The following is a 26,750-nucleotide window of genomic DNA, read 5'->3' on the forward strand; positions in this document are numbered from 1 at the left end:
TTTTAATTTGCAAATATCAGATAGTTTAACAGCATTTTTGGTCTTTTATTCCCATGTCCATTGCTTCAGTCTTCTGCTTCTGAGGTAGATATCCTTCAGTTTTTAATGAAGAATCCAAATCTTTTTTCTATTCAATCAATTTTGAGTTCTGAATATAAAAGTTACAGAGTTTTTAGCAGTTCTACCAGAAAATACACTGAATAGATCCCTTTTTCTCGTATATCTTAGGTTTACTCTATCCTTCCAACACGGAGAAATCTGATTTCTGGGGTGTTTTTACAATCTTTTGATGAAAATCAGCATCATATTTGACAAGTTAGCAATGAACAATATTTATCACTCAGCAGAGTTAAAAGAATTTCAATAGATTCTTACCTGTAATTCTGTTTTTCATTTCCTATGTGAAATCTGTCATATTGTGAATATGCCCGGTTTCCTTCCCAGTCCATTAATTCAATTCTTAGAGAATATTGCCTCTGACTTGTTATTGCAAAGATAAATTCATTTCCCAGCCAATGTTCACCTGATGGGCTACCAAAACCCTAGAAAAAATTGGCAAAATAACTAGATGTAATTACTGTGTTTGGTAGAGCCTACATACAATAATAAAACCATCATTATATTTTACCTGTGCATTCTAATTCCTGGTCAGAACTTTCTTTGCTCCACTTTGACAGTCTCTAAAATAAATTTTACTAATATACACGATGTAGGAATTTCATGAAGTTCAACTGGTGTTTGCAAGGGTAGCTGAGGTTATCAGCTGGAAATCATTTTAAGGGTCCATGATATTAATAGCATGATGCTGTATTTGCTTGTGCTTCAGTGGGAACACTTGACATAACAATATTCTCTAATGCATTTAATATGGTGTTAAACCTTGTTATCTAGCTCTGCTCCTAGTCACCTTCCTCTCTTCACATTTCATATGTTCAGATGATCTTATTTCTGGTTAAGCAAATTATATCATTTTTAAACACAAAAAAGTAATAATGAAAGAAAAAGTATAATTAATTTTCAAAACCAATTCCTAAACATAGGGTTTTATACATCTTCCATTTTATAAAGTTGTTTAAATTGTAGTGAATATTTTACTACATTAAATGTCAGGTTTTATTCAATGTCATTAACTTATTTACTATATATTAGAATAATTGTTCTTTTTAAGCTATTAGTTCATACATGAGAACTCTTCAGTCCATTTTACATTTTTCTTTTTTTTCTCTTTAAACAATAAAAATTATTTTCAACAATATTATTTACTTATGAAGAACTATTCCAACATGACTGTGCTTATTCATATTTCCTGAGATGGGAAAAATGGGAATCAGAAATCTCCTGATTTGCTTACAGTGGCATAATGAGGGTGTTTTAGAAATTCCTGTGAAAACTTTCTAGTCAAATTAAATGAAAGATTGGATTATTTCCAGAAATCACATATTTTTTAAAAGGGTTAAAATCAAGAGACTTCCTTGGGACTAGAGGTTAGATAATGAGAAATGTGTCTGTGAGACTGGCAAGGCATTGATCTTCTCTATATAATGTTTCAGTCACTCCTAACTTTGAAAGATGAAAACATTGAAAGTAGAGCTCTCTCTTTTTTCTTTATTGTATTGCTGTGGCTCCAGTCCTGATTAGTTGTGTCTCTGGAGGATGAAATCCTGCCTCCCCAGAGGCCATGTGGTAGCACAGGTAATACTCAGGCAATGCATAGGTATATCAGCTACAAACTTCTAAAGAAAACTAATTTTAAAAATCTAAAAGCTTGAAAGTTTAGTCCAAAAAATAAAAATGGAGGATTTTTTTGTTGTTCCTAGAGAGAATTTACTTTACTGAGGATGTATTTTTTGCTTACATGACCCCACCTGAGCATATATTTGGTGGCTCACTGATAGTAGAGGCTGAGAAGACATGCCACATTTGGGTATGCTGAACTGATTACACTAACTTATATTTTGAATAAACATATCTGCCCTTTGTCTCAGAGAGCATCAAGAGATACCCATGGACAAAGTGTTTCATCTGCAAGAGCTGAAATTCAGTAGTCTGTGGCAAGTCCCAAAGAAGTCTCAGACTGAAATGTAGGAGCATACTATTAGTTGGTTTTTCCTTTCCTTTCTCCAGTAGACTATTTCCTATAGAAGTCTCTGTAAATCCTGGTTGTAGGAAATACTGGTTGTAGGTAATACTGGTTCCCTGCTTGGAACCCGTCTGTCTTCCAGTGTGAGCTGCTGCTCCTCAAGTTTTCCCACTATGATGCTTTCTGTTATTTCTCACTTGTTGCTTTGGTGGCATTCACATTCATATTTGGCTTTATACAGTGTTCCTAAAACACAAAAATACTTGTTCCTCACCTGCATGAGCCCTGTCTACAGCTGGCACACCTTTGTGTAATCACTGTTTTCTGGCTGTGTCTTTGATCCTTTCCATCTTCTTGCCTTGCCTTTCTACCCTTGACAGTCCCACCTGGTGTCTCCTGTTCCAGCAGCCTTGGCAGCGTCATAGCAGAGCAATTAGTGGTTTGCCTCTGACATATTTCACTGGTAACTGTCACTCATCTCAGAGTAAGGCAAAATATGCTCTGCATAGACTACTTACCAGGAGGTTTTTCTCCCTAAAATTAAGAAAGAAGTGGAGCATAGTTGTTTAGATATCATTCAAATTAGGTTTTCTTGGCGTTTACATTGTTTCTTATTTACAAAAGTATATGATGATGATGATGATGATGATGATGATGATGATGATTATTATTATTACTACTATCTGTCTATCTTTAGTGAAGAGTATCAGGAAATTCTTCCTCCCTTTTTCCCAGTGCAGGAAAGCTGAGGGGACTCCCCTTTGAACTGTTGTCTATTGAATTATATATATCTTATCTCATTTAGATTACAGCCTATTCAGGATGTAATATATGTAGTGTTTTAAAATTATATGATCCCTTATGTGTTTTATAGAAACTCCAGACACCATATATACTTTTTCTGAAGTAATGATTTTTAGCCTTCAAATTTTCACCTCCTTTTCCCTTTTTATACGTATTATTGCACTAAAATGAAAATCTATCACTAAGTGGTTTGCTCTCTTGACCAGAGGAAATGAAGCTGCTGCAACAGGGAACAAAACATAAAAAGAAATATTAAAAATTATGAGGAAATCCACCACACTAGTTATGAAAAACGGAATCCTACTATCAGGGGCTACAATACTGAAACTCAGATTAAAAATTCCTAGAACAAGATTATTTTTTTCCTTCACAGAAGTTACTTCTTTTTAAACAAACTATTTGCTTTTATGAAAAGAAAACCAAGGAAATAAGTGGGATATAAAACATTTCTCTGAAGCAAGGAATGTTCCAAAGGAGAAGCAGTGTACTTTATTAAACACCTAATATGGCTAAAAAGATATAAACAAACAAACAGGCACTCAAAGCTTTCATAGATGTAAACCAGAGGAGCAGTACATTTCTGTTAAGCACAGAGCTGGCAGCAATTTCTTCAAGTATAATTTTATTATGCCAAACTCAACTGTTTCCAACCTGTATTTAGTCTGCAGTTTACTGCCTAAACTTCAGAGCTGAAGACTTGCATGCATCCTGTTTTTCCCAGATACTTTGTCTGACTTAATAACGACACAGCTCTCCTTGTTTATATCTTACTTAGACTGTCTCTACCACAAGAACACTACTACTTTGATGGGATATGTAAACTTTTGTGTACAGAAGAAAATGACATAATATTAGCCAAAAAAACCCTGAAAAACATGATTTAATTTTGTGTTTCCATTCCCAGCCCTGAGGCTGGCAAAGAGAATGGTTGTGCCTGGTTCTTTTGATTTACCTTCAGAATCCTTAGCTTTCAAAGAACATTTCAGAATTTTTTTTCTTCAAATACAAAATATTTTTTTCTTGTCTCAGTTAGAAAACTTAGGAAAACGAACTTGTGTAGTTAGTATGCCTCATCTGTCCTATATATTTATGAAATACTTTTTGAACACTTTTGAGGTTTGGTTAAAAATCACCCAAACTTGAAGTTCAACAAGGTTTCAGAGAACTGGTGTCTGTGATGAGTTGCTGCTGGCAGAAATGCTGAAGGAGAAGCCCAGCAGTTGCCTATTCCAATTGCTACAAGCAGATGTAGAGCAGCCAGCCAAGTGCAGATGCTGAGCAAATATTGCCTCAGAGGTTCTTAGACATCTGGGAGAGTTTGAGGGACATAAAAGGGGAACTCGAGCTTTTACCACAGAGAATCCTAGAAAATAATAGGGATTCAGAAGATTATTAATAATAAGAATGGGACTTCTATGTGGGACACAGGACAAAAGTCCACAGAAAAGCAGACCTCATTAATTTTGATGTTCATGGGAGAATTCAGTAATTGTTCAGTAATTAAAATTTGGTAATGAAAAATAAGCACTTTAGTTAGCAGACCATTTGGGTTTATACTGCTGCTCAAATCTGTGGGGTCCCAAGTGATAAGGTGCCTAAAGCCTTGCCTAAGACGATGCTTGTCATTTATGGACTGATGCCTAAGATTTAGGACAAGTAATTTGGTTAGGAGAATGCCTTAGGGCAGTGTTAAAAGTTAACATTAGGAGTGACCAATTTCAGGCCCCTAGCTTTTATTAAATATATTTGTTTCCCAGTAGATATATGCATTGTCAACAAACATTTTAGTTTTTGCATTCAAATAGTTATAGCAAATGCTTCCAGAATTATTTGTGTTAAAGTTTAGTGCCTAAACTCAAGGAATTACATGAGGTGATCCAAGTCATCCTCAGCTATCAATCCACTAGGAGAAGGAACATCTGTATTTCATGAATGTGTTTGCAATTAACTACATTTTAAGGCTCTCTGAAACCCAGTGGGTCTTAAACACTGTTCCAAAATTGCATTTTAAATGACTAAGAGACTATTTTGTCATTATCTATGTTTTGCTCATGATATGTTTCCAAATAAAGAGATTCATTCTTTAAACTCTATATTTTATTCCAAAAATACTCAAATTTTCTTTTCCCTAGAAATTTGCATAATAATTTGGGATGGTTGGCAAATCAGGGGCTTTAAGTTCCCAAAATAGTGCTTAAGGTAATAGGAAAAGATCATTAATTTCCAAAAGTTCTCAGCATTCTCTTTCATTTTCTTCACTAGCACTCTGCGGAAGCTGGGAGAAGAATATAGCAGAGAAATATGCTTATATTTTGATAATATGCTTTCTTATCTCTCCACTATTAGTCACAAAAAGGATACAAAATGTTTGCACTGACCCAGCACAGGTTATTATAATGATTCATTTTTTTCTTCACAAACAGAAAAAATAAATATTTTTGCTGCTAAAAATTGGATTAAGATCATATTTTGGCAAAGGCTGATCTGAAATAAGACATAAAAATCACAAACAATGAGTAAATTATTTTATCCAGGTTTTGTCATTGATAGATAATAAAGTAATGTTTTATACTACATTAGAGCAGATTGTTCTTGTCAATGTGATAGAATTTGTTTTCAGACAAAAAATATAACAATACAGAACTTTACTGACAAATGTAAATACATTTTTGTAGTTGGACGAAACAAAAGGGTTTTCCTTTTCTATATAACTATATCATAAATTCTGTAAATTCTGACATAATGCTCAACTGCTATGCAAAAATAAAGAAATTATTGTCTTTTGTATGGACTAAAGTACTTGGAACTAGGAATCAAAGACAAAAGCACATGATTGTATAATATTTATTCTAGATGACATCTGACTTCTACATCATCTCATTATCAATTTCAATTTGGTTATTAACAGATTCCAAACTACTAAAGCAGTCATAAGTACAAAGAAACAGAATTCAGTATGGGTTTTAAAAATGCCCTTAAGAATTGAAAAAGTTGATACTTATTCAAAAATAATAAGTAGGGTGCAAGAGAATTTTATTACCTTTGGCAAAATCTGTGAGGATATTCTGCCTGAATCATGTTGCTCCAAGTTCATTAAACAATTATCTCTCTTACTTTATTTATTTTGTCTGATAATGCTCACAGGAAGCGTTGACTTTTTATAGACAAAACAAATTGAAACCAGACACAGCCAATATATCCGATGGGTTCATCTTCTGTCAGACAATTCAGTGAATAAAGCACATAAAAATTCAGTGTTTTACAGAAGCAGCGACTTCCCAGAAGCCATAAAGAATATTCAGCTCCTTTTGCCTTAGCTGAGGTTATGGAATGGATATTGTTTAAGAATATAATTTCCAAAAAATGTTTGTATACTTTTTTTGTATATTTTCATTCCCATCACATTGTATTATTCATTCTTTTATTTTAAATAAAAATTTGGTTTGTAGAAATTACTTCAATTTCCTCAGACAACATATGTGTTAATTAATGTTGCATACAAGAATATTGGAAAACAATTCTAAATATTCAGATTTTTTTTCCTAGGAAGTGCCAACACATATTTGATGGGAAGTTTTAAAAATATATTTCAATTAAAGCCAGATATTGTCTCAAAAGACTAAAAAGAAAACAAAGCTATTGTCAGTTTAAATAAAGAACGAAATATCTGTATAATTTGCCTGAAAAACTTGCTCATAATCTGTAGCAATTAAGTTTGTTGCACTTCATTCTAGACTTGATATATTAGTAGAAATATATAAATTAGTTTTATTTTTTACTTTTTCCTTCTCAAACACACACAGTATCAGCAGCAACAAAATTCCCAATGAATAAAAATCACAGTGACAGAATGAAGAGCAAACCTTACACAAAGGTTACCTCTGGCTGGGCAAGGGGCCCAAAACAGCTCAGTTGCCTACATATATTTCCTATAAATAAAACAACCAGGACATCTTTCTCAGGCCTGGATTTCAACCTAACTTCCTTACTATGTAACTGAAAACAGGAGAGTATTTCTTATTGAGACAAATTGCATTGAAAGCAGTTATCCCAAACCACCTTTTTCACTGTAGGACAAGTGGATCCTAGGAATGCACAGACACTTAGTGTGGCTTCTAGTAAGAGCATCACAGGGACATGAGTATGTATTAAAGAAAAGAAAACTCATTGTTTGTGGTCTAAGAAAAATGAATTTTGAGCTTTCTGATAACTTATTTAAGCTTTTCTGATAACTCATTATTTCTGAAGAAATAAATGGTAAGTTTTAGGGCTAAATATGCAAAATATAAGAAAAATATCTAGGAAAGGTATTTTTAGTCATTTCAGACAAAAGGAAAAACTACTAATAGTTTTGGGCTGTAGGACTTAATTCTCTTCTCCAAATACACTGATTAATCCCAAGCAGCAAAAATGACCATGGCTAGGAGCGTAGATGCTACAGCAAAGACCAAAAGTTTGTGAATTTGAGAAGGGACTTGAGTTTCAGCCACACAATCTGTCTAAATAGAGAAAGCAAATTTATGGGTTGTTTTTGAATCTCATGCTTGGACTCAGCTGGTAGTCTAAACAGCTGAACAAGAATAGAAGCTGACTGACATCAGAGTCAAAAAGTTATACTTCTAATTTGACACGAGCCCCAAAGCAAAGAGTTGTTCCACCAAACTCCAAATGGAGCAGATCATACAGAAGATACTCCTCCCTGAAGAGAAATTTTGTTCCACGATGAGAGCACACAACTGCTATTTGGGAAGACTTCTGCTACAATTCTACTATATTTTCAAATCACAGATTTTAAAAGGATCCTCAGAGAATCTCACCTGGCTCTTCTAATATAGCATTTTCATCTTGTGGTTGGAACAGTTCTTTAATGACTTTAATCTTTCTCATGGTGCTCTACAAGTGGCTGTTATCATAATTAAGCTAAATCTTGTTATCATTACGTACAATTTATTAAGTAACAGTCTTTGGAATACCACATGAGTCCTATCAGTATAAATCAATGCTGTTAAATTGAAGCACTAGTGGCAAAGCAGGCACAGTATACATCCATGTGTCAACACAGCTCTTGAAACTAATGTTATCCAGTAATGTTTGTTTAGGAAAGACTATGCTGAGTATAACACATTTAAAACACAACTGTGCTCCAACACAAAATTGTGTTTAATTACACATCCAAAAATATTATCCAAAATAAAGAGGATGCTTCCTTTTGTAGTAACATCTCTGTGCCCAATATGGTGTTCCAACCCTCTCTGAGAAAAATATTGTTTCATTCTTGTTCCCTTACATAATTCTGTTGAAGCTTACACTGTAGATTACGTTTTGGTCAGGACCAGAAGAGTTTCATAAGCATGTTTTCATAAAACAAAGTATGGTCTCTCACCACTTCAATATCATGTCTATTTCTACTGGACATACTGGATCTAGATCTCAGGAGAAGCAGAGAAAATGCCATCTCTTTCCATAGCACAGATGAAAGTAACAATTATCTGAGCAACTGTTGCAGTCAGAACAGACTTTTTATTACACCAGCAAGACATGCCATTCTTTATCACAGGAGGGTGGGTCTCTGTGCAAGGCGTTACTCACGCAATATCTTCATACACATTCCACTCACCAAAAATCATTTCCTTATATCGAACTCACATGGAAAATGTGTGAAAGAAACAAATTACTTCCATGTTATCTAGCCCAGTCCCTTGAAGAATATTATCTATTTTCAGATGTAAGAAACTTATGACTTGGAAGCATGCTATCATAAGCAATGAATTTGCCACTATATATTATAAAATTATTCACATCTTGAGTGTGCCTTGTAATCATAAGTCACTCCTATAAGTCATTCATTCAACATAGTCATTCAAGACACCACTACTCCCAACCTGTCTGGTTTGTTTACACTACAGAAACATAACTTCTGTCTTTTCCAAGGTCACATATTCCCTAGTTTTTGCTTTTCTTACAGGTCCATTCTGTTCTCAAATCTTCATTTTTCAAAACATGCTGCTATTACAAGGCACTTTATTAACTGCATCACGCTACTGACAGGGAAAAAAACGCAAAGCCATCTCTGCTGAAGAAATTATGGGATTCATCTCCAGCTAGTAGCTAGATGGATAGATCTAGTACAGAGAGCTTCATGAAGGCTCTCTTCCTTCCAGACATTTTTTTGTATTCCTTTCCTACTCCAAGGTTATCTAAAAAAATGCTTGCCTGTGTTCTTTGAACCAGTAATTCCTTCCCTCACAAATGTTTCACTAAGAAACAGGGGGAAGAAGAATTTGTGAAATGTGCTCTTAAAATTTCCTGTGCTAACAGTGAAGCTGTCTCAGCTCTAACACCAAGGTAGCCTATGCCAGCTGTCATTCGAGAATGGCCCATTACCTGCCAGTGCTTGGGCATTTTCTGTGCATGTTATTTGAGTCAGCCCAAAACTACTCTAAAATTTAGTGATCTTTTATCACAAGACATATTTGAGTCCTATTTTAAAGAACACAGGGGTACATCTATCAATGCAACAAGTGTGAAGATGACCATAACAATGCATAACATAACTTCAAGAGTTATAATCCTGGAAAAAGATTAAAATTCATTCAGAATATCCAGCTTAAGAAAAAAAAAAAATTGAGAATGACGAAAGATCTTGTTCCCACAGTATGGGCTTTCAAATTATGAGTAATTTTATTTTTCTGTCAAGAACATTCTCCTCAGCCAAGCCATATGGTTTATGTAATTTTTGCTTAAAATCCCACCCACATCTGAAGTTATTTTGCACTAAGATAGTGGAACCAGAATCAATAAGCTTACAAAAACAATTCTAAAAGGTGCTTTATGCATTTTTATGTAGTTATTGTCTCACTTGAAAAAGAAAGTGACGAACATAATATTCTAATTATTGAAAGGGGTTGGAGCTCTGTCTGTAATTATTTGATTCATCAAGTACTTGGGGATAAAACATAACCTGAACACTATTTGTAAATGGATACAAGTACAACATAAAATTACCCATCATCAGTTTATACTCCAAGAGGAATCTACATCAGCTTGAGTTTTTGTCTCTTTGTTCAAGACAAATACAATCTAAATGGTGGTGAATACCTATTTTGAATAAGAAAAATGTGCAAGTTAACATTGTTACTGAAGCAATATGGAAAAAAAATAAGAAATGTCAGAGTTTAAAAACAAAAAAGATGGGCAAGGAGAATTTGAAACTTGAATTAAAACTTTCACAAGAGAAATTAAAATTTTGAGGCTTAAAGGCTTACAACAGGTGGAGACCGCAAAATGAATTATGAGGCCATATTCTAAAACAGGAGCTGAGCAGTTTGCAAATACAAATTGAATGTAAGTAACATCTGGAAGTTTTCAGAATGAACTGAACAGAGGCACTGAAAAAAAAAAAAGTCTTTATTGGAATGGTAGCTCTTATGTATAATTCAGGCTTGTAAGACTTACAGAGACTAGCAAGATGAAAATATGAGGTGACCAGCAACCTTACTGTCACAAACAAGAAGGAAATAGGTAGGTCCTCTGTCCAAACTGGAGCTTACTCACAGATGTGTACTGTGGGAAGTATATAAAAATGTGTAAAAACCATTGTGTCTAGAAGGAAAGCAGATACATAGAGTCCAAAGATGCGTTCAGCTGTCCTTTAAGTAAGCAGAAGATACCGATCACCAGACTTGTTATAATAGCTTAAATTAACTGAGGCTCAGAGGGAAACCAGGCTATTCCAGATAACACAATGTAAATTTCCACAAGAATTGCATCCAAAAACACTTCCTGAGAAAGTTCTGGTGACTACCTCCGTGGTCTGGCTCTCAGTGTGTGAAGAATTTAAGCCACAGAAGAACATAAATTATCCTGCTCTGGTGTCATACCATGTATGCACTATGGAGATAGCCATCAATTTGACCCAACAGCTTTACAGAGAAAAGAAAAAGAAGGAACTGCGACAGGAATGGAAGTGGTTTTGTAGATGTGCTCTTCAGGCACACACAAATGCTACTGATGATTTCTGAAACAATTGGCAGCAGACTTGTTTTAAGTGCTGAACTGTTGTTGGACTCTTAGATATTAATCAGGAACACGAAATTAAACGAATGTGGAATTTAGCACTGAACGTCATTCTTGCTTCAAAGAAACCAAAAGAAAAAACAGCTGCTGGTCAGAAAGGTAGGAAGTGGTTGCCATATAGCTTAGAAATTCATATTTGTGGTACTATGTACAAGTGATCCTAATCTAGCTCATGACATGAATGATAAAAAGAAGTGATAGGATTTTTTTTCATCAGAGAGTGGAAAGCAGCAATTAAGGCATAGAGTACAATTAAATTCTGACATGCAAGAAAGAAAATAACTGGCAAGGAAAATGATTGCTGTGAGATGGCTAAGGGACACTATTTCAAATACCTATTGAGAGTTTTTCTCAAATGAGAGAAAGCAGGAAAATTTAAATGTCTGAGGAAACTCCCAACAGACTCAACCTCAAAGAAGGCCCCCTAGGAAACTCATAGTGAATGTTCCACACTATCAAGTGTGGAATAAATTTGGAGAATTTCATGGGAATTATTAAACTAGACATGCTAGAAGGCTAGAGAATAGGGAATTCAATACTCCATCACCTAATTTGGCAAAAATAGAGACAGTCACTGGGAAAGGTGCATTCATCCAAGAACTGAAAACTGGAAAATTATCAAGAAGTCTCAACAGCCAAGTTAGCACATGAGCTAACCATTTACTCAGATTTGATTATTGCTAATAACTACCTAATAAATGCCAAAAACTGTGTCTTGGACAGTAAGCTTGTAGAAAACCCCCTCCTAAAGGGTCTTTGGTTTGCAGATGGCAAGCAATGATTTTTAAGTGATATTTCCCCTCTAGAGATCAAAACTCTTAGTAGTGTTTTACATTTAGATTTACTCAGGCAAGAAAATATGAAAAATGCTTGACATTTGCTTCAGGGTGATCTCACCTGCTATTAAAGAAATTATTTGTTATTCCACTTCAATTTTTTCTGATAAGCAACAAACAGTATAACAGAAAATCCATTGCAAAATGCAAAAGAACAGAGGTAGTAGGTATTGATAAGGAAAAATGGAAGAATGAACTTATGGGGTTTTCTCTGAATTTAATACAATTACTACTGAATGTACAAAACTCAAATGGCCCAAGAGATTTCTTGGTCAGTAATCAGTTCTTATAAGCAAAAGTAAAAATTACACTACACACCATAAGACTAACAAGAAAATTGGAGGATACTGGGAACTGTGACCCTAAGCAAGAAGATACATAACAAACCTTCCATAACAGTGAATCTGCAGAAAAGGTTATGCACTCATTAGCTGTTGTTTTAGATACCAAAGAAAGTGTTACTTTATTTTCCAGTTTGGAGGCTGAATGCAAATGGAAACAGAGAAAAAAAAAACAGAAGGAAAAATTAGTACCACTATCGCACTATCCCTGACTGTGTGGCAATTTATGTATGAATGGAGTTGTATATTTCCTACTCAAAAGATTTATGGCTACCCTACCTATCAATTAACCTGTTTACTGTATTGGTGTCCAGAACAGAAGTGCTTCCATGTAAGCTGAAAGCACCAGTGTGAAACTGCATCAAAGACAAGGAGCCTCACTGCTGTCAGTGACTCCTGTAACCCATGCAGAGACTGCTCCGTGTGCACCCTGCCCAAGAAAGCTGCTGTAAGGATCTGTTTAGGGCCAGAGCATATGTGCAGTGGCCTCCTAACACTGCAACAGCTAATAACTTGTGAGGCCTTTAGCAGCAGTGCAGGCTGGTGGCCTGAATTCCTGTCCAGCTCAGAAGCTGGCAAGTACTTGCTTATATCTTAAAAACTTCAACAGTTTTCCAGATTTCTTTCCAATAAGAACTAAATGCACTGAAAATAAATGAAGCCTCAGAGACCTATGGTTGCTGTTATTATATGATGATATTATTTCTGTTTGCTTTAGGACCCCAATGAGTTACAGGCTCAAGAAGAATATCTTAACAAAATTGGAAAGCTCCATCTGAATGATGGGCTGAGAAAACACACATTAAGTTCAACTGCTCCAAGTAAGCCTAAGTGCCATTGGGTTCCCACACCACACTACCCAGCTTCCACTGGAAGAAACACCAGGCAGATGTGTGAGGAAGGAGAGAGGTTTTGGTCCAACACACACCACACACCTTCTCTGAACAACCAAAGAATTAAGTTAGTGGTGTTATTGGCTTGAAGCTCAGGTGCTTTCAGGTATCACACAAATACACAGAGAGCCCACCAGCCTCTACCATTCCACATTCAACATTTGGCATTATATGATAAACACAGAGGTGAGCCTAAGATTGTTACTTTGGTGAAACTTCATAGAAACAGAACAAGCATGAATCCCGTCTTGTTTCATGACATATAGGATAAACTACCAATAAAAGTCCAAAAGAGATCCTTTTTATTTGGTAGAAGTGATCCTTTAGAACACTGTATCATTCCTAAAGAGGAGCAAAATTAATTCAGGCTGCTTGAACTAGACAAAACCAACAGAATCTAATCGTGTATAGATCCACACTATTGTGAAAGAAAAGTGGAGGAAAATGACTAAGTGAAGGGATATATATAAAAACAGGCCACATGGGAAAACTTTACAAAGGGCTGTATTTATTACACTGCCTAAGAAAATCTCAGGAGATAAAAGCTGAGAAAATCATTAATGTGATATCTAAGTTGCACATACAAATTCTGATTTCCTTACTAGTAAGACGGATGGAATCTCCAAATTTTGGTTCCCCAAAATAATTTAATGCTTTATATTTTATTTGATTCTGAACCAAAATTGAGTAAAACAGTTTTCAAATTTTCTGCTAAATTAAAACAATATCAATTTGAATAGAAATTTCCAATTATTTAACTCTATTAAAAATATTCTTTTCATTTTAACATCACTTTAGTTAATATGTATTAGGAAATAGATTACATTCTCTAGTTATCCATAAGAGAAGTAGTTTGACCCAGATAATTAATTATATTTTCAAGCAATATTGAAAATAAAACATCAATATAATCCAAAATTAGATTTTGGTTCAATAATATGATATTATGTTTATTTCTGAAATGGTAAGCTCTACTACTGAACTTTTTCCCATAGAAATTTTTTATAGATTTTTAAATACTTTTATTTTTAAACATTTAAAATTCTCTTTTTATTAGTGTTTTTTGAAAACTTAAAAAAAAACCTTTCCTCTGCCAGGCTGATAACACAGTGCTGAAAACTTCACTAGGAATGTCATTGAAATCCAAGCCAGTCCTCAGAGACTCAGAGAATGGAGCTCCATCAGAAAGTTTGATCAGGCAGAGAATGAAAAAAAGTGACAAGTTATTTAGATTGGAGTAAAATTTTTTGAGTTGGCAAAGGGAAAATAGCCTGCTTGAAGTCATGTCATCTTTAATTTGTTAAGTTATTTATTTTCTTGTAATCCTATTTGAAGTATCAACATTTCCAGTACATTAACTTGATTGGCAAAGGTGCTGTATGACTTGGGATAAACCCCAGTAAAAATTTTTATTCCTATCTGCTCCAAATTCTGAATCAGTTCCTCTCAGCTGAAAACATCCATGCCTTAGAAACATCATCATGTGCCTTTTACCTCTGAACATCACATCAAGTCAAGACTTCAGAGAGACAGACAGCAGCATTCAGACCTCATTTAATTTTAATCTCAGTATCTGATCTGAGAGAAACTCTAAATCAGGGGAAATAATACTCAACTAACTGAGTAAACATTACTTTCAAAAGTAACAGACATGATGAAAAGTAGTTCATAGAAGACTGCAGGATCATACCACGTCACTATAGGAGGAATTATCTGTTTAGGTCAATAAGAAGTAGTATTTGAAATCTGACACTTGTACAAATTGTACAGCTATTGCACATTTTTCACCTTACCATTTTGTATTCTTTCCAGCTTTTCTGAAAATCCAGACTTCCATCTTCTCGGTGTTGTATAACTGTCCATCCTCCTCCAGCAATTTCCATATTACAAAAGACCTACAACAGTAAATAAAAAAGAAAAATTAAAAAAAAACCAAACAAAATATAAAAGAAGTTTATATTGAAATTCTGTCATCTTCAGGGGAAAAAAATATTTGTGAATAACAGTATTAAGGAAGTGTGTTTTCCTATGCACTCATGCCCTGTTCCTCCAATGACTTCCTCAGTCATTTGGTGACAAAGAGTTCTCTCCTTATGTTTAGTGTAATTATCCCAGCAATGTCTCCTTTCAGTACATCACCAAGAATATCTCCCAGTCATCCCCTTCTACTTCTTCAGCTTTCCTCTTCACATTCCTTCATGCTTTTTTTTCTATTTTCTCTGCAGTACCCCTGAAACCACTCATTTCCTCTTAATGAACAAGAGTAATTCTTCCAGTGGTAATAATGCATCATGTAGCTTTTAGCAGAGTGTCATTTGGTCTCGGAGAGTACCTTGAGAATTCTTGCAGAAAACACTCATCCTAAGAGCCTGAAATGTAGTACAGATGAGGTTACTCTGTTTTCCTTAGAAGTGTAATATTGTCTACAGTGTTCCAGGCATTGTCCCAAAATGGGACAAGTGACCTCAGAGCAAGCTGCATTATATGACAGAGAATGTAGGTAGAAACAGGCTCAAGAGATGAGATCTGTGACACAAGGTCAGAAGTTAAGATATATCCTCAATATATAAGATCATACCCTGTCACCATTGCACTAAGAAAATTAAAACCTAGATACTGAAGATTCTGTGTATAAAGGATAATGAAACAATTTGACAATTTTGTTGATCCTTGATATTAGAATATTGTGTAAGCTGAATTCTGTTATTATCAATCTTAAATAATCCATATAATAATAAAAATGGATATTAACTCTCATTCACTTTATTCTTTTTCATTATCCTTCCAAAAATACAGAAGATAAACTATGAACAAATTAAACTACTGCTTGTGCACTTGCTTTTCTTGGTATGGACAAGCAGTAATATTTTTTGTTCCTATTTTTGTAGGACACTTGATTTTAAGATCAAAGTCTCTTAGGGCTACTCATTCAAGCAAATTTTCCTAATTTCATTCCCCTGTACTCATCCATGCTATATTGACACTGCACCTATCCTAAATTTTATTTGTCTGTGCTTTTAAAAGCTGTAATCTTCCCTTTAAGTAATAAGTCAGTATGTAAGAGTGTTGAAGAGGTTTAGCTTTTGGCACTCACAGCAGCAAGAGTCAATCCGTTAAGCACTGGTTGGCAATTTAAAGCTTTATATTGCTTTGACAAATTGGAGGTTACTATCCAACACAGTTAAATAAAACTTTGTCCTGCAGTTGACTAGAGGACCATATTCTACCCTCAGGAAAAGCCATTCTAAATTTCTTCAACTCTAAGAACTGTCATAGTAACAACATGCAAGTGTTTTTGTTTTAATTTGCACCAGGCATGCCAAGTGAAGTCCCTGTGAAAGTGCAGGAAGGAAATAGAATACCAGGACAAACATGAACTTGATTCAGGGTAACCACAAGAAAACCCACAATTTTCTAGACAAATATTTTGGCCCTATTCTTTCTTTAGGGAAGCCACTGTGAGTCAAAACATTTATCTACAGGATTTAATGTCTTTAGTCTGATTTACGGTGAGAATTTCTAAAAGATGGATTTACTTTCTTTATAAGTCATTTCAAGCTCCCATGAATCCACTGCCAATTTTTAAAGCATTAAATCCTTGACTGTATTAAGATTACTCATTTTAAAGATGCATGCAAATTTTGGGATTTTCATACTATGATATAATGAAATACCTATAAAAAGACTGAAGTTTTCTGAATAATATATCAAATTGAAAGAGAAAACTGCACAGTTAAAAAAATATTTGCCAGCAGCACATTCTTCACTTGTCATCATTGTATGGTCTGACACTTTCCACAGTGGTAGACACAAACATCTGCCCTTACCAACAGGAGTTCCATGGTGATTGTAGATCTTACAGTGCATAGCTTTAGCCTTGTCTGTCCCAGAAAACTTCAAGGCACTCAGCCATTTAGAACCACTTAATGTGTTCTGATACTTAACCCTCTATTAGAAAAGGATGAAAAAAGGTGACTGAATTTGTATGCATTATAGTTTCTGATTTTATAATTAATAAAATAACCTGACTTAGAATAAAAGACATCCAAAATATTGCACTCTTGCTCTTTCTTAAATGCATGGGTAAAAATTCTCAAGCTCCTAAAAGGCAAATATGGTATTATTTCTACTTATTTTAGCTTTATGAACTAAATTATTAAAAATTTTATAAATAGCATTCAGATCTAAGCTCAATTTTAAAGTAAATGGAAGATGTGAAATTTCTATAAATTGCATTTTAAGTGCATGCACACTAAGACTCCACAAATCTACCTCACTGGCATGGAGCAACAAGCTCAAGACCAGACCTTTGAGATTGAGGGAATGTGTTTGTGCTATGCAAAAACAGCCTGATGACAGTTTGCACAGTACAGAGGGATAGCTTACATTTAATGGGTTAAAATTCTGCTAGATATGCTCAGAGAGAGCAACAGCAGCAATTTAGTGGGAAGTCCACAAGAAGAAAGTGAAGGGGGAGGAGTGAAGACCACAGCCTCAGCGATTGCTTTGGCAGAACCATGAGGACACAGACACAGAGCCCAGCAGCAGGGCTGTAAATGTAAATGTAACATTACATTTTCAGTGTTGGTAGCAGCCACGTTTGTGGGGGCATTTGGGGAGACAGGGGATGAGCCAATACATTGATCCAAGGGCACATGCTTGCAGTGAGACCAGCCATACCTGGCCTACCCTAAGGTGACTTGGTTCTTTCAACTCCAAAATGAGACTACCTTACTTTCACTGCTCTCTTGCCCATCAGAAACCTTGCTTCCCTTCCAGCTCACCCTGACTTTGCTGGGGACTGAGAGGAATTTTTTTGCCTTTTCTTTCCCTCAGAGTAATAAGTTGTCCACATTATCAGGCATTGCACATATACACATCAGAATAAGCCAATTAATTAGCTTAATAGTTTAATTCATTTTCTCTTTCTATATAAAATTATAAAATATGGATCCTTTTAAACAGTTATGAAACACTAATTTTGATCAAGGCTTGAAGGCTAATGAACTATGTTAATGAACTGTTGAAGCTAGGAACAAGAAACAAAAATTGCAGTCTAAAGCATGTATGAGAATATAAAAATGAGGTATGTAAATGGTATGAAGGAAAATTTTTTTGTGAATACATGGATGTGAAACCAACAAAACACCCAAATTGAGAGTAACATTTGTATATATGACAAAGGTATTTTCCATTGAATATCAGGATTCTTGTAAGTATCCTTTAGAAAATATAGAAATAAATTAAGGTATATTTTGTAACCTGATGTGTAAAATTGTTATGAATGAGATAGTTGCCTGTGACTGTGAGTAATACAGAAGATAATAATATATTAGGGCATTTAAGACAGGCCAGAACTGTGCATTGCATTGTGGTAATTCAGATAACTAAGTTGGCTTTAAACAAGCAAATCTGTCTCCATGGAGTACCTATCAGGATATTAGAGCAATCTGACTGTGTCTGCATGGTGCTACCTCTGGGCTAATTAGTGCTGGCACGGTGCTGCATTGATGTGATTTTGGAGCTATCTCAGCTGGAGTTAGTTCAGCTATCTGCACAGCACTACCTTACAGCTTGTTTAAATGACCTTAATGTCTAAAAAAAACACCTCTTAAAGCAATCACACGCCTCACTTTACTAACATGAACATGCCTGGGCCCAGCTCTTGCTGTGTTATTGCTAGAGCAAGACAAAAATAGGTGTATCAGAAATGCCCTCAACACACAGAAACACACACTCCTGCCTTTTCTTGCTAAAACAGGAACCCTCCAGGAAAACTTAATGCAATGGCACCAGCTGAGTTGTGATACCTGTGTTGATTGATAGCACTGTCTGTAATCAGGGATATAGTGGAAGCACAGGATGGTTTCCATTGTGTACTTATACTGCCAGTACAGTGGGTTTGAGGTAAATGTACCAGAACCATCAGTGTCACAGTGTTTCCAGGTAACCACTGTTTTTAATTGCAGTCCAGCTTCTGGTTATGGTTTATGAGCTTCAGTAAGGCTAAGAAAACTACTGCCAATTGGTACATGTAATTTGGACATAGATGTTACATCTCTTTTTGAGTGGAGCAGCATCTGCAGAATTTTTTTATTATTCTTGTCCTGCTCAGTAATGCCTTCAGGGATCTCTGCCTTTTATGTCATGTCAATTATTTTCCCATTCACTTTGACCAGAATTATGTTGATCTTGGCCCATAAAGCTCTCCCACCCAAATTCTACTTATGGCTTAATGAACTTAAATTCCTTGCTAAACTAAAACATCCTGATGTTTACAGGCTTCCAAAGGCCTTTTGTAATACCAAACTCCACTTAAGAACAAGGTTAGCATATCTTAATATGATCATAATATTGCTGTAAACGACAATATTGGTAATATTTTTACAGTCTTTTTATGTTTTCAGGGTCACCATTTTACTGCAGTAAGAATAAATTCACCAGACAGAAGTGGTTCCCTCCCTCCTGTCTGGCCCACTTTATGGCCACCACTGTATTTCCCAGGTAATCAGCCCTTAGCCTTGGTGGCTGCTCCCAACAGTGCCCTGTCAGAGGGACAGCCAACATTCCCCCACAGACAAGCTGGGTTTAGGTCATCCTCTCATGTTCCTAACCCCAGTTCCTGACTCAGGTACCTTAGCAACAAAAGCCTTGCAAAAAAATAATCTCTTATACAGACTAATGTTTCATTTGCATAAAAGAAACCCCCTCCCAAGTCTCTTTTTTTGAGGAGGATGGGATTATACATGCTTCATAATTTCAAGCAGTGCTGGCACTCAGCATGTTTTGTTCTTTACAGCCAAACCTGCTTTTCCCTGTCCCTTACAAGAGAAGCAGAATTTTTTTAAATCCTTATCTTCAAAAACTTCTCATTCTGCTCCTTCTTTTCTCCTGCTACCAGATAATCCCCAAGATCAGCTTCCTCATTATCACACTTTACAAATTCACTTCTAAATTTTATTGCAGATTTATTTGCAGCCTTAGTCTGATTCAACTGAGCTTGCCAAGTGGGAGGAAGTGAGTCAACTATTGAGTGTACATTGGAACTTAGGAAGGATTTTCTGTCAGCGGGAAAGAAGAATGTCTGGAATAATACAGTTAATCATTTTCTCAGTCTATTATACTTTTCAAAGACTAAATAGAAGACAAGCTTTTTATACCAGTACAATATTTTGTGGAATGATAATTTCAATACAGACTCAAAACACTCCAGTTCAGAGCAATATCGTATTAACAAACAAGAAAATAAACCCAGTCTTTACCTTTTTAGGATCTGACACATTGTTAATATAAATAGTGTAGACCCCACTTTTGTTAACACCAGACTGGTATACATCTGCACAGTCTCTGAATGGCTTTTCTTCTTCCTTTTTTGCATTCTTTAGTAAAACTGCAAAACAAAAGACATGATAATATGTTACAACAACAGTCTTAAGCATTTCTGTATATAGGAAGTCCACTTTTGCGCACTGCATCCCATTTAAGATTAACAGTAATAATTGTACAGTGTTTCTTACACAGTTCATGCATTTGGCAAATTCTAGTAAAGAACTAGTACAAAGATTTTGGACAGATGGCAGAGTGGGTACTAGAAGAAGTCATGATACAAATAGCTAAACAGAGCATCCTGTCTGCTGAGAGGTAACACAGCATGCTCCTTTGACTGCAAAGCTCTGTGCCCCTGCAGGTGTTGCCTCTGACTAAAGCTGTACCTGGGAGGTTGCCAAAGAATGCCCCAGAGATGGCACATGAATGTGGAAAAACGTGTTCAGTATTGTGATCTGACACAGATGCTCACCTTAGACAGCAATGCTGGAAAGAGAGAGTTTTGTGCTGTTCATGAAGTAATGACTTTTGAGCAGCATAGGAGCTTGGGGTAAGGCAGCTTCTTGCTTAAATTTTTTTTTTGGTAGAGAATAATTTAATTATTTTCATATCTACATTCATAAAGGTTAATAAATACAATAAAAGAAAAACCAGTGCTACTGAGGTCAGGTGTCTAGAGGCAAGATTTATAGAATTCATTTTGGCTCAACACAGGGAAACAGTTAATGTTATAACACCAGTGCAGATCTTGATCCTGTGTATTACAGACAGACCATATATATATATATATGAGTGTGGGCTGAGAAATCAGGGGTGCAAAATGTTGAGAATCTCAGTCTTGAACAACCAGGAAATTCCCTGTAGAAGGAGTAATATCTGAGAGTGTTCTTCACTTTCATAAACAAAAGTAGCATGACGCCACACAATAGTGAAGGATATGATTTTATTCCAACAACACATACTTTAAGCACATCAGTATTCCCATGGAAATCCATCTGTCTACTCAGATTCTTAAAGTTAAACATGTCCTTAAGTGATGTGCAGGGTTTGGGCCAGCACTTCATTAATCCCTACAATAAGGATACAATATTTTAAGTCTTCCAGACACACTCATCCTCTGGTGAATGATACTTCTTTTTCATTTTTGGCTTGAAAGTGTGAATTATAGATACTAAAAGGACTATGTCTTATTCACTCTGAGTGAAATGGCCTCCACTGCAAAGCTGATGCTGATGTGCAACAATTGCCTTGCACAGTATGTGGGATTACACAGGCCACAGGTGGTGAGAATAATGCCAAGGGTCTGCAATTGGGAGTACTGTCTTCCCTCTGAACACCTCAGATCAGTATTTTAGGATGGCAAATTCCTGCCAGAGCACTTGGAATTAATAGCGTTTCACAGATGGGGAAATTGAAGTGAAAAAAGGTTAAACATTTTACCTCAGTCATTCCATGAAAAGGTGAAAATAGAAGAATAGTGAGAAATCCAGTCCTGACTATAGTGCTCTCTAGGTAGGCATTTTGCACAAAAATTATATAATTATTTCCCTTTTATGTGTTTTATATTATTATTTTAAAATTCTATTTTAAGAAACAAAAATCCCTTACTTTTCCCTTTCAATGTATTTTCTTCATGTTTATTATTTTTATTCAACACTATCAACAAAAAACCCCCTAATTTATATATTTGCATATGAAATTCAATTAGGAAATCAACCACTTTGAAAATTAGCTATTTTCGGAGAAGGTAGTGCTGGCAGTGCTACAGATTACGGCCTTCCCTGTGAGATGGCAGGGAGTGAGGTCCTTAGCAAGGTGCAAATCAATTGTGCACTCTCTCAAAAGTGACATTTTTTAAATAAGACATAGAACTGAGGCCCTCGTGATTTGTGTTAATTAAAGACTTCATGGTACTTTCTTTAAGCAGATGGTGCTAGTATCTGTGGCCAAAGTCCAACCTGAATAATGACTTGGGGCTGGAGCCAAAGCCTAGAGGAGTTAAAGAAAAGCCTCTCATTGATTTCAGAGGGCTTTAAAATAGAACCATTCTTTCTGGCCTGAATTTCTCTAATGCTGTTGTTTCAACTGGAGACATCAGTCTCTCCTGTCTCAAAATTATATTAAGTGGTGCAGAGGCACTGCTCATTTCCTTCAGTCTTAAAACACTTTTATTTTATTAGTTGTATGCAGCAAGATTATCTTACCTCTTACATGAGTATTATACACACATTGAAAACCACTTGGAAATAACCATTAAGATTCAATAAAGGAAATTTGAATTTGGCTCCTTTCTAACTGAAACTTAGACAAAAGAGATCATGAGTGTGTTTTAAAGTTTATATCAATAAAATTTTAAACAGGGTAGGATGTTAATATCAGAGCAAATAGCCTTGGTAACTTTATAAAGAGATGGATCTCTAGGAATCGTCCTTAGAAATAAATTATCTTCTCATACTTAAAAACTAAAAGAAACACAGTAACAAGGATGTTTCTGTGAGAGATAAAATTGAAAAAGATAAATAAATGTTATAAATATGGTCATCTTTCCTCCTAGACAGCTGAGGCAGCTGAGATCACACAGAGAGCAAACATATAATTTCCTAAAAACTAAGCAACACAATACCCATTTGGGGTTTTCTGCACCAGGGTTTTATTCCACTGTAGCCAGGAGAAGATGGCTTTCCTTGGGTGCCTCTCACCCCTCTCTCAGGAGGTAGTGCTCCCACTGGAAGAAAAGCCCAGCTCCTTCACAAGGACCTATACTATTACAGATTGCAGCACAGTATATTAAGCATGACTAGCCAAAGTTTAGGTTTTCTTAATACATCATACTATAATTTGCAAGAACAGCCCAAACTTGACAGAAAATTAATACTCAGGAATGTTACTGGTAATGTGCTTTTAGAATAAAATATGTTTTCTCTAAGGTTTGCTGTTGTTTTTCTAACTTAATATTCCATAGAGTTTCCAAACTACTTCTATGTACTATAACTCTAGACTATTTTTTCTACAACATTACATAGACCTTGAATCCTTTATACATTAAGTCTCTGAATGATGTATTGGCTCACATATGGTAGATGTGTAAGTAATTTTTTTTTAAGAGTTCAACTAAATTAGTTCTAAAACTAAATATGCAACCATTAAATACCTTAGCTTCAAGATATTGACTTTACACAAACTTCTAGTGTTATTTAGCTGTTTTGATATACAGTGCTTATGACAGAGTTTTATGTACCTGAAGAAAAAGATAAGTCTATGTAAAGCAAAGTAATATTATAGTTTTTTAAACCAGAACGGTTATCCAATGTTTGGAACCTGGGAGGGTTTTCTGATTGCCTTCTCTGGATGAATAAACTGGTCATGTTTCTTTAAAACAATGGTGCCTGTGTAGAAAACCCTGCTTTTCTGAACAGAATGAAAACCAATAAAAACTTTTTCACTGCACTTCCAAAAGTCTTCTGGGTAATTTTTAGCCCAAGAACTTCCTCCTTGGGCTATGCTATCTGTTTTCCCCTACTTGATGGCAATAATTTCTTTCAGTTGTCAGTCCTTCAGCTGTTCCTTTTCCTCAGTTCCCGGATGATGAGTGGAGCCCAGACAGTAATGGAAGTGCCATCCATAACTGCCCAGGCCCTGTGGATGACGAACAGGAACCCAAATCAATGAGGTCTCTGTTAACCCATGGGCTGTGCAGCACCAGAGCTGAGCAGTGTCCTGCTGCACCTGCTCCCAGGATATTAACCCTCTGCAGAAAGCCAGGGTCAGCACCTGGGGCTGCAGCCCCTCCAGTTTTATTAGAATGGCTTACCTGTGCTTGCAAGTGAGAGAGCTCAGGCATATAGGGCTTTTTCCCAAATCAATAGTCAGGGAAATTTAACTGATTGATAGTTATGTGTGCCCAGTGTAGAGTGAGACTATTTTTCTGCTGTCAGTTGTAAAATTAAATCAATAGTTAATTAGTTTATTTCCTAATAGCTATCACAAATAGAGACTGTTGTCCTTTTTTTTCCCAGGTTGAAAGAAATACCAACTGACTACTAAGAATTAGTAGCTTCTGAAATATTTACTAATCTAGTATTCTCTAGGAATATGAAATCGAAATCATACAATATCTGTTTTTCCTAGCTGTATGTAAATTATCTAATTTCATCTCAACTAGGAGAAAAAAAATTGAAATAATCTACTTGATTTTTTTAAACTGATATTTCTGGTTGTTTTTGAGAAAATTAAGTTGTCTCATTGCATTTCAAGTTTCTATCAGATACCTGGTGAATAGCACAGCCTGTCTATAAGCAATAAAGAATGTTAAAATGCAGTTAATTATGTTGATTGAATCAATAAATCACAATCATGCTTCCTAAATTATTTGAGATCGGAGCTGCTATGTTTGTGAAATCAGTTGAGACTGAGTTAATCACTAGACTTTTATGTCCTTTAGTGATACTGACAACAAATGAAAAACAGCTGTTTGTTTTTCTGCATGATGGTGACTTATTTGGACAGATATGCAGAGATTTCTTTAGTGTCTGAATGAATTATTATATTTTCATTGTTTCAATGCTCTATTTACATAGATCTAATTTTGTTATAGACCAGAAGTAACAAAAAGGCACTTTAAAAAAATCATTAATGGTTTTGAATTCTGAAAGGAAAAGTCTTTCTCCATATCTTATCGTCATATATAATTGACTTAAATTTTAGCTGCACTATCAAAAGCATCTGAGGTAAAAATTATGTCCCATGTTGATCAGCTCCTAAAAAATCAAAAAGGAGAATGTTGTAAATTGGTGGGTTTTACCTAAAGCTACTACATTCCAGGACAGGGTCATATAGGGACTGCCAAATGATGGTTTCTGTCTAGATCCTGACTGCAAATAAATTTTGCCTTGATCTTGTCATTGTTCCAGACATATTGTGGGGAATCCTGAATTTCTGCAGATGACCCTCTGTCTCTGACCTCTTTCCCAGCCATTTGGGTGCAGCTGCTGTGGACCATGAAAATTCCAGTTACAATGGCAAATAATTCCTGGCTTGTGAAGAATCAAATCCAGAACAGTTTGTTAATGTTATCCAAAGGATGTTACTCAAGCTGTTAGCCAGTGAGGAGGCCTGGAACACTGCCCACACATGGATATATGTTCCCTGACCCAGCAACAGCAACCACAAACAAATCTGACAGAATAAGGTGAAGATTTCTTTTTTTGTTTTGAGGAGGAAAAATATCCAAAGACTTACAGTTTTTACTGATTTACACACAGAGGACAGTGTTGTTTCAATGTCCTTGTCTCGCATATACCAACCTCCACTTGAGAACAAGAATTAAACTGCAACCTAATAGCTGACTGTGACACCCAGTGTTGCCTGCAATAAGACAACCCCGTGACAACACCACTGTGTTGCAAATGTTACACAAACCAGAAGAAAAAGCACAAACCTAAAGGCTGATTTCAGTTCATGTAGGCTCTCCAGATAACTACCATGATGCCTACAACCTGAAATGATAACTGTGCAAGAGCACACTTGGGTCCCTCTTAAAATAGACTTGAAAACATATTTTCATTCAAGTACATATTACACACTATCTGTTTTGATTCCACAAAATATGTTTCTGGATTGTTAAAGCTACCACTGTCACTTAATATCACCAATGCAAAAAATAATCAGAAAATTAAAATTTCATCTCATCCATTGAGATGTGTGTAATAAAAAAAATATTGCACTTACTTATTCTTGATAAAATATCAGGAGCTTTTTATGCATCTAGCAAGTCAACTAAAAGTTTTAAATGTGAATTTATACATAGTTACTAACAAATTCTAATTGTTATAAAGACAAACTATTACCACCTGATTCAAAACTTTCTCCAATGTCAACATTTTTTCCTACTTTATTAATTCTATGTTTTATCTTTATCTCCATCTGATTTAAGTCTGAACATCTTAAAAAAACAAAACATAATGGGGGGATATTAGTATGAAAGCTGCTTCTGTATGTCTTGGAGTCCAGCAGTCTTCTCAGATACGTCATTGTGCATGATTGTGTACTCATGTTTGTTTACTAGGGATGTGAAACGAAGTTTAAGACTGGAGTTTAGACAAGCATTTTCCTTTCAACAAAATATGCATTAACCAAAATGCTTTTAAAGCTAATATTCCTTTGTGACATTGCTGTGAATCTGACAGAAAAATCAGGCCATTGGCAACTTGGAAAGTTCATTTTGACATATTGGAATAAAATATTTCTGATCTGGAATTATTGCTCCATAATCAAGTTTATAGATTATAAATTTGCAGATTCTAATGTATAAAACTGTATTGTCAAGGCGCTCCCAAATGAAGTTAAAAGACTAGATATCCCAGGTTACTTTGCTGCTCCAGCCTCTCCAGTGTCC

At 35.4% G+C, this 26,750-nt stretch overlaps 1 protein-coding gene across 8 annotated transcripts in view; it reads right to left on the bottom strand.

Moving 5' to 3' along the window:
• Positions 1 to 26,750, bottom strand: part of ANGPT1 (angiopoietin 1) — a 167,850-nt gene that overhangs the window by 37,635 nt on the left and 103,465 nt on the right. For all 8 annotated transcript variants that reach the window (XM_064394656.1, XM_064394647.1, XM_064394637.1 and 5 more), the window contains 3 exons: positions 20,293 to 20,420; positions 14,824 to 14,925; positions 376 to 542 (listed from right to left, as the gene is read on the bottom strand). In XM_064394656.1, the coding sequence (XP_064250726.1) occupies positions 376 to 542; positions 14,824 to 14,925; positions 20,293 to 20,420 (397 nt within the window). The remainder of the gene's footprint in view (positions 1 to 375; positions 543 to 14,823; positions 14,926 to 20,292; positions 20,421 to 26,750) is intronic.

This window comes from Passer domesticus, chromosome 1 (assembly GCF_036417665.1).
Source record: "Passer domesticus isolate bPasDom1 chromosome 1, bPasDom1.hap1, whole genome shotgun sequence".
NCBI lineage: Eukaryota > Metazoa > Chordata > Aves > Passeriformes > Passeridae > Passer > Passer domesticus.